At 59.0% G+C, this 8,694-nt stretch overlaps 1 protein-coding gene across 1 annotated transcript in view; it reads right to left on the bottom strand.

The window, feature by feature from the left end:
• Positions 1 to 265: 265 nt before the first annotated feature.
• The window catches only part of DNMT3B (DNA (cytosine-5-)-methyltransferase 3 beta), a 16,843-nt gene continuing 8,414 nt past the window's right edge, over positions 266 to 8,694 (bottom strand). The window contains 13 exon segments of the mRNA XM_009993989.1: positions 266 to 407; positions 1,892 to 1,977; positions 2,603 to 3,055; positions 3,157 to 3,302; positions 3,810 to 3,894; positions 4,142 to 4,325; positions 4,680 to 4,792; positions 5,067 to 5,146; positions 5,300 to 5,344; positions 5,787 to 5,915; positions 6,248 to 6,389; positions 7,370 to 7,477; positions 8,062 to 8,220. Of these exon segments, the coding sequence (XP_009992291.1) occupies positions 266 to 407; positions 1,892 to 1,977; positions 2,603 to 3,055; positions 3,157 to 3,302; positions 3,810 to 3,894; positions 4,142 to 4,325; positions 4,680 to 4,792; positions 5,067 to 5,146; positions 5,300 to 5,344; positions 5,787 to 5,915; positions 6,248 to 6,389; positions 7,370 to 7,477; positions 8,062 to 8,220 (1,872 nt within the window).

Genomic DNA, 8,694 nt, shown 5'->3' with positions numbered 1-8,694 from the left:
CCAGCAGCCGTGCAGAGCTTCCTGTGCCAGGGAAATAAAGCTTTTTTGTCCATCGTTTTCTATGTATTGCTGCTCTTGGTCCCTTTAAAAGAAAAGTTACCCTGCCAGGTTCTTTGGTTAAAGACGTTCCCGTGGGGCCAGGAGGTGCTTTCCCACAGGAGGTGGCTGGGAGGGAAGGGGCCGTGGCAGAACCTGTGCCCGTCCCTCTCCCGCCACCGCAGCAGAGCTCTGCATCTTTACCAGAGAGATGAGGGACCTCAGCTTGTTATTCACAGGCAAAATAATCCTTGAGTGGGGAAAAGAGGTGCCGGATGACAGGGGCACTCCACGATCTCTCCAGCAGCTTCTGGCGAGTCCCGCAGCTGATGCTGGAGACGTCCGTGTAGTGGAGGGGGAAGCCGAAGATCCTGCGGGGCAGAGACACAGGGGGTGAGGCCCGGGGGCTCCCTGGAGCCCACTGGCCACATCCAGAGTGCAGCATCCCTGCCCCATCTCTGCGTCCAGCCCGAGGTCCCTCGAGCCCCAGCCCATGTTAGCTCAGAGCCTCCTCACTGAGAACAGTCCCTGCCCAGAGCGGCGACGTGTCCACATGTAGCACTTCCCACCCAGAGCTCTCAGAGCATTCAAAGACAACACAGTTGTTCCCACTGTGCCCAGAGCCATCAGCAGACCCACCCCAGGGCAGGGGCAGAGCAGAGCCCACCCACAGCCCTGCCCACGGGAACAGGCAGCCTGGGAAACATCCCACAGCAGTTGGTGCCACAGACAACATAACCCACATATGGATGGGGACCAAGCACCCAGACCCAGCTGTCCCCCCATCCCAGAGGAACATCCCCAGTGGCTCTATTTTAAAATTGGGTTTAGGAAAGCCAAAGGAAAACAGAAGAGCCACCAATCATCTCTCAGCCGGGAATCAGCACCAACACAGAGTTATGGGGAGCAAAAAGCAAAGCTCTAAAGACAATGACACAGCTGGGAGGAGAAATATTCCGAGTCCTCATGCAGCCTCTCCAGCTTGGCTGAGGTCAACGGGTCACCCTCTTGAGGAACCCCTGAGTCATCAGAGGTTGTCTCCCACAAACTCACAGCTCCTGCCTGCTCTGGCACATGCCAGACCAGAGCAGCTCCTCCCGTGGCAGGCACAGGAGCATCTTCCACAGTGCTCCCCGGAGCTTTTCCCGGCAGAACTTTGGAAGGAGCCACGTGCCAGTGCCACCCTGCCTGCCCCTGCCCTGCCAGGCACCTCTGCAGGCACCACCCTGGGCTACTGCACTGGGAGAGCTCCGAGTCATCGTGCTGGGGCTTCCATCTCTTCACAACCAGGTTTAAGCTCCAAGTGCCATTTCAAATGGTGTAAGTGCTATTTCACTTTCAAATACCTACATGCCTCTAGCTCAGCTTTAATTAGCTCTTACTCCAACAAATACTGGCAATTTAAATATAAACATGCAAAAATATTTAAAGCCATTCTGTGCTCGTTGGCTGAGGATTTGGCTGTGCAAAAAAACTCCAGTTTTTGTTGCTGTCTTTGGTGTGCAGGACTGCTAGGAAATGGATTTTACTCTACTCCAAGTCCTTCTGCTGTGTTTTGCCATGAATTCAGGGTGCAGCAAGGTGTGATCCAAGCTAGACACACCACACAGCTCCTGCACGAGCCCCGTCACCCTCCCCTCCACAGGCTGCAGGTCCAGGGATGGGGACACTGCACTTTTCCCACAGTCTCATCATTGCTCATTAACCAGCAACATTATCACGTGCACATGACCCCAGGGAAAGGGGCTGCAGCTCTTCAGCTCCTGGGAGCTGGGCTGAGGGCCAAGGAGGAAAGAAGAACCACAGAAGCACCACAAAACAGAACGAGAGACTCAGAGCAGCAGAGCTGGGTTACCTGTTCATCCCGGGAAGGTTGCCCCAGAAGTAGCGCGCGCGGTGGGCAGCTGACATCTTGATGGCATTGACCATGACCGGGTTACACTGCAGGCCAGGAGACAGGGAGAGAAAGGTGAGAGGAAGTGTAGGCTCAGTCCTCTCCTGCAGAAGAAGCTCTTTACCAATGCACTGCTGAGACTTCAGGAAATCCCCTGCAGATGCTGCCCCAACACACCCTCGTTCCACACCAGGGCACGGCCTGGTCAGCCACATGGGCTCCCACCCCACAGCCCTGGCCAGCAGCTAAAGCAAACCCAGCACACCACACTGCCAGCCTGGCTGGGCCAGGATCAGGACCACCAGCCTCCAGTGGGGCTTTCACACACCAGGGTCCCTGCAGACCCACAGCCCATCTTGGCTACCACAGTGTTAAAGATCCTTTCCAGTCCCTGCCCTCCCTCTTCCTAGAAATAATACACGTTGCTCTGAGCAGCTCCTGCGAGGCTGGGAAAAACATCTCCCTGGAGAGGGAGGGCTCAGGTTCACGTGCTGGAGGCCAGAGGGGACCCAGAGCCAAGACAAAAAAGTTGATTCTTGGCACGCGCATCAGGCAGGGGCTCTTCCAGCTTGGGGGCCATACAAAACCACAGCCAGACCCTCACACACCTGGAACAGCCCAGCAGGTGTCTCCTGCTCCCGTGTTCTTCCCGGAGCAGGCAGCAATCCCTACCTCCAGAAACCGAGAGATGTCCCTCTTGTCATTGACCCTCATGGCCACCACGTTCTCAAACATCCAGAAGAAGGGGCGTTCCTCTCCTGCCTTGGGACGGGCGAAGTTGAGCAGGTGGTAAAACTCAAAGAAGAGCCTCCCGGATCCTTCTGCAAGGGAGAGCAGAGTGGGGTGGGAGAGGCTGTGGCACAGGGACACGGGTCCGCGCTGGTGTGGGACACCCTGTGCTTTGCAGGTGCCACCCACGGTTTGCATCCCAGAGGGGAGTCATCACCAACCCAGACTGGGGTTGAACTGCTTCTGTGGGCTTCCAGGTGGTTCCACACGGCAGGAACACCCCAGGGTACCCAGCCCTGCCTTACCATACAGCGCCTTCCGGGCCGGATTGACAACGGAGAGGTCGTCACAGGGGCTTCCACCTATCACCAGGTCAAAGGGACCCCACTCCTCGATCTAGAGCCAACAGACGAGGTTAGGAGATGTCATGTGGGGCGAGACCCATGTGGCCACAGCACCACATTCCCCAGCCCCCCCCCCCGCAGAAACATCCTCACGTTTCTCTTGGTTATGTTCCTGACATCGTGCACGTAGGTGATGTTCCCATCGTGCCGCATGGTGCCCACAGCAATGGGGTCTTCAGAGATCTCTGAGGCAATGTACTTCTCCACTTGGATACCCAAGTCCTTCAGCACCAGGTACCCTGCCAAGGGACAGAGGTCTGAGGTTCCACTGCTCTCTTTAGTCTCCCAGTCTCCTTCGTCAGCACTGATGCTCGATGTGGCCGCTTTTGCTTGTCCTAGGTGGGTGCAGTCACACAGAACTTATGGATGAGCAAACTAGACTTCAGACCTGCTCCCGCAGGCAGGTTTGCTCCCAGAAAACAGAACTCTAGAGCTGAGTCAAACCAGTTGCCCTCAGGCACATCTTTGCCAGAGGCCAGGTTACCAGCCTCCCCACAGCTCTTGCTGCTCAGGGAAACCAGCCACCCAAGACAGCACTCGGTGCAGCAGGAGCCTCTGTGAGCATCACTCCCACATCCTCCCTCCACCCCTCTCTCCTCCACAGACCTGGCCAGCCCCTGTCCTCATCCCCTTCTGATGGGGATCCCCCTGCCCTTCCTCCCTTTCTCCCCACCAAGCTTTCAGAGACAGGTTTGAGGCCACAAAACCCTCAGCCCCAAGCCCTGGTGCCTCCTCCAGCGCCTCACCTGTTGTGATGCTGTCAAACAAGGAGAGCACTCGAATGGGTCTCCTGTTTGCTGGTGGGACTGTTGGGTAGATTTTGGGTTCAGCCTGCAATGGAAGGACAGCAGTGAAGCTCTGGGCAGAGCTGTGATGCTCTAGGAGGCCAAACCTTGGCCTTATAGGCATCACCTCTGCCTTCAGGGGAGCATCTGGGGGGCCACGAGCCCAGCACCTTCTGAGAGGGGGGATGAGTGAGACCAAGGCAGAGGGCTGACGGATTTTGAGCCAGCCCTGCCCTAGGCAGCCCTCTCCCCGGAATCCCAGTGTGCTGGGCTCTCCTGCCTGCAGCCCTTACATATTCTTGCCCCTTGTCACTGGTGAAGAAGTCCTGCAGGCGGGTGTTCCAGTCCTGCCGGCGCTGCAGCACCCCATAGCTCCTCTGGGGCTGGCACATGTAGCAGTTCCAGGGCTCCTGCTCCTTTGCTTTGGCCGACGTCCCTCGCCCCACCAGCACCTCCAGACACTCCACACAGAAGCACCTGTCAAAACCACAACACCTCATTCTGTCATCTCCAGAAACCCCTTTGGGTCACCCCAGCCTCTCCTGGATTCTCCCCTGCCAGGCACTCAAGCCCCCACCCCATTTTGCTGGATGTTTTTCCATGTAGCATCCTGGTTTTTAGGGCTGCTACCACAAGCTGGTGGCCCAGGTGTGGGTAAAGCTCTGGCCAACCTTCCCAGGTGGAGCTCAGCGGGGATAGGTGGGCTGAGGTGCTAGGGATCAGCATGGGACCCTGCCCAGGCTCAGGCATGAACTGACTTCCTTGCAGCTCCCCAGGAGCTCTGCCAGGAGCTCAGCCAGAGGAGCAGAGACGGGGACATGCAGGGCCCACCTGCAGCAGCTGGCGTTGCTGCAGAGCAGCAGCTCCTTCCCCTCGCAGCAGACAGTGCAGTAGGACTGGTAGCCATCCTCGTCGTACATGTAGAAGAGCTCCAGGAATCTATCCTGGCATAAGCACAGGAAGGAAGAGGGAAGGACAGAGGATCAGGATCCATGCTCAGGTGGTGAACAGTGAACACAGCTTCTCTCCATCCCTGGTGCATGGTGAGAGCTCAGAGATGCACGTCCTTGGTGCCTCGAGCAGGGCGAACACACAGAGGGACAAACCCATGGTGGATATGGCAGGGGTGGGACCTGGCAGTCACCCCTACTGCCCTGGCAGCAGGTTGGACTCTGCAGCCCCTCCTGCAGCATCAGGGTCCTGCTCGGCAGCTCTTACCCTGCAGGTCTGGCACAGGCCCCCCTCGAAGAGCGGGTGGAAGGTGGCCGGGTTCCTCCTCCCGCAGGACAGGCAGCTGTCTGTGACAGAGAGCTGTGCTCAGCGGGCAGTGCCTGCTCCCGCACCCTCCAGGGCAGCCCTGCTCCCAGGGCACCCACAACCTCTGCCCAGTGCTCCTGCAGGCACCTGAAACCAGCCCCACACCCTTCCCAAGAGACAGGGCAACCCGTTACCTTCAAGACTCCCACTGTTGTTCGTAACTTCAGAAACCATTTGCTCTTTATACATGAAAAATATAAGAGATATTAATCATTCCTTATGCAACAAACTTTAAATGCACTCTACTTCTAAATGCTTTATTTCTTGCATTAAAACTGCTGCAGCTCTGCAGAGTGTTACACAGAGAAGGCACAGGCCACAAGCATTAGAAATTTTGGGGCTAGACCCCTGATCTTTCACTGCTGGAGAAACCAGAGCAGCAACACACAGACCATTTCCATGTGGAGCAATTAAAGGAGCCCAGCTTGTGGAGCCATGTCTTGCAGCTGGGTTTGCTGCTGACTTGTAAGGCACAAGTGAGCAACAAGAGACCACAAAAGCCTTTGCCTTTGGAAAGCAAGTCCGTGGCCCCCAGGAAGAGCCCAGCCCTTTCCCAGAGAGATTTCCTGCTGCTTTTCAGGATGCATGGCCAGGCCATGCTGCTCCCCAGCTGCAGGTTACCTCGGGTCTGGTCGTCTTCCACCCGCTGCTCCTTGCCATTGTTGCAGAGGTTGGACTTCAGCCTCTTGGTGCGGGGACACTGCTCGAGGGACAGCACCTCCTCCGTCCCGTTCCTCAGGGCCCCGTTCTCTGCCAGGCAAAGGTGGCTCCCTGAGGATAACCCTGCAGCCCCGGGAGCTTCCCACTGGGGGACACATCTCCTGCCCAGCCCTCCAGGTCCCACCCCAGCCAAAAGCAGAGCCCCTCCAGACCACCCTGGCTGCCCATGCGGGGCAGGAGGCTCAGCCAGCTCACCCGTTTCCAGGAGCAACAGCTTGGAGGGAGCTTTGCTCTGGCTTTTTGCAGTGCTGCTGTGCAGGACATCCCAGCCACGAGCCCTGTTGCCACCTCAGAACCAGGCCAGCAAGGCATGGCAGCTGGTGAGTGGGCTCCTCCCTGCCCAGCTCCTGCCACCCCCTCACCTGAGGCTTTGGGTGGTCGCAGCCCCTTGAGGCCCAGGGGTTTGAAGCCAGTGAGTGCCCAGTCGATCATGGGCTTCAGCTGCTCCTCCAGGGACTCCCTGGGGGTGGCTGCAAACGTCTTTCCCGACCGGCTCCGGGCAACCTGCGTGAGAGGGGGAAGGTGTGGGCCGGGGTGACGGGGGGAGCAGCCCGGCTGGTGCCTGCACAGCACAGATCCCCACCACTGACACATGCACAGGGTTCGGTGTCCCCAGCACAGGGGCAGCTGCCAGATTCCAGTGCTGGGTGTGCCCCTGGCCCTGCCTCCCCCCTGCAGTGTCCATCTGTCCTCCAGCCCCAGCCGGGAGAGCAGGGACAGCCCAGCCCCAGCTCTCTCCTGGATGCTGCTCCCAGGCAAGCAGCAGGGAGAAAAAGGCAGCAGAGGGGCCTGTAGGTCTGCAGCACCATAGCCCAGTGATGTGTCCCCTGGATGAGGATCAGAGCCATGAGGTGGCTCAGCGACGGCCCTGATGGCAAAGGGCATCCAGCACCAGCCCAGGACACCTCCAGCCAGTGACACTGCCTTGCCACCACGATGCTGCTGCAAAAGGCAGAGACCTGGCAGGAACCTGGCCCAGGGGTTCTGGAGCAGCGAGACCCTGGGGCAGCAGCAGTTACACCTGAATCTGCTGGCAGAAGCAGAGTTTGGCCCCATGGCTGCACTTGGAAACAGTCCCAGTAGGGAGAGGATGGTTTTCCTATAGACATCTGTCCACATTGCCCCAGCAGATGGGGGAAATAATTAATTCTGGGCACTGGCAGGAGCTCCCTGGGCTGACAGCTCTCAAGGTGACTCGCAGGCATCATCCAGAACCAGCCCCAGATGCAAGGCAGAGCATCATGCAGGGGCAGAGCCAGGAGGCCCCAGCCACCCCCCTCACCTCCCAGGCTCTGTGGGCACCTGGGCTGAGCAGACGTCCTGCTTCCCAGCCAGGGCACCTCTTCCTGCCCCAGCAAAGTGCATCCTGGGCCAGATCAGCTGCATCAGCCACCCTGCATGCAGTCCATCTCTCCCTACATCCCACCACCCCTGCAGAGCCCAGGGGCCTCACCCACCCAGCCCCAGCTCTGCTCCCCTGTTACCTCCAGGGCATGGTATATGGCTCGTCGGTAGGAAACCAGCTTATTAAACGTGGAACAGTTGAAATGCTGCCTAAAGGCCATCAGTCCCACCAGCTTGTCTGCAGAAACCTGGGAGAGAGCAACTAAAATTCACCAGCAGGCACAGGGATGCCTTGCTTTGGCTGTGTCCCCCACATGGCACCGTGTCCCCCCAGGGGACCGTGTCCCCGCGCCGCAGCCCCGACCAAGCAGCACAGCAGTTCCCAGCACAGCTGAGGGTGCTGGGCCTGGTCTGGACCATGGAGCTGTGAAGGGAAGCCCAGCAGCGGGTTTGCAGAGGGCAGGGCCAGCAGAGGGAGGAAGGCAGAGGCAGCAGCATCACAGCAGCAGCCAGGACGGGTGGTTTGCACCCTCTGCCGGCACAGCCAGCACAGCACGTCCCTCCCTCCTGCAGCCCGGGTGACAGGGAGCAACAGGGACACAGCCCCAGAGACCTGAGCTTGGACAAGACCCTGCGAAGGGGCCAGGCAGATGTCCCCATTGCTGGATCCTGTCACCAACCTGCAGTGGCCAGTCATTTACGGACACTAGAGCCTCAAGGGCATGCAAGAGCCTGACCACGCTCAACACCAGGGTCCCAGCAATGGGACAGATGGGAAAAACGTGCAGGGAGGGGATTTCAGCCAGGCACAGGCAGGGGCAGGCAGGCTTACCTCGGAGAACTTCCCATCTCCAAACCACTGCACCCACCGCATGCCCGAGACAGCCTGGCGCTTGGCCGTGGCTCTGTAGGAGACGACGATGGCAGGCCACCAGCAGAAACCTTTGATCTTTCCCCAGACAAGCTCCCCAATTCCAAATTCCTTCCCATCCTGAAAGCAAAAGGACAACACACATCAGCCAAAAGCACCAACTCCCCGTTTTATCCCAACAGCCGCGCAGGGAGCCCTGGAGAACAGCCACAGGCTGAGGGAAGTCCCATGCATGGACCTCTGTGCCCTGGTCTACAAAAGCTGCCCTGTTCCTCCCAGGAGGGCAGCACCCCTGGCAGGGCTGGCTCCCAGCTCAGCAGTGCGTGCTCCGTCCTGCACAGCCCTCCTGGCTCCTGCACCCCCTGCCTGCCCACTCCTGCCTGCCCTCCTGGGGTCTCCAACGCTGGGAAGCCCCTTTCTGCCCTCACACAGCAGCTCTGCCTGTCACAGGACTTGCAGCAGCCCCGGTGGTGGGAATGGGAGGCAGCAGCTCCAAGGAGAGCAGATGGACTCTTCTGATCCCCTCACCTGTGGCAGCCACGGTTGCCCGGCTCATCACACGCTGCTGCTGAGCCCCCCGGCCGGGCCCGGCTG

Source organism: Chaetura pelagica, unplaced genomic scaffold, assembly GCF_000747805.2.
Source record: "Chaetura pelagica isolate M959 unplaced genomic scaffold, ChaPel_1.0 scaffold493, whole genome shotgun sequence".
Lineage (NCBI taxonomy): Eukaryota > Metazoa > Chordata > Aves > Apodiformes > Apodidae > Chaetura > Chaetura pelagica.
Note: the sequence above shows the minus strand (reverse complement) of the source record. Positions and strands in the feature narration are given on the sequence as shown.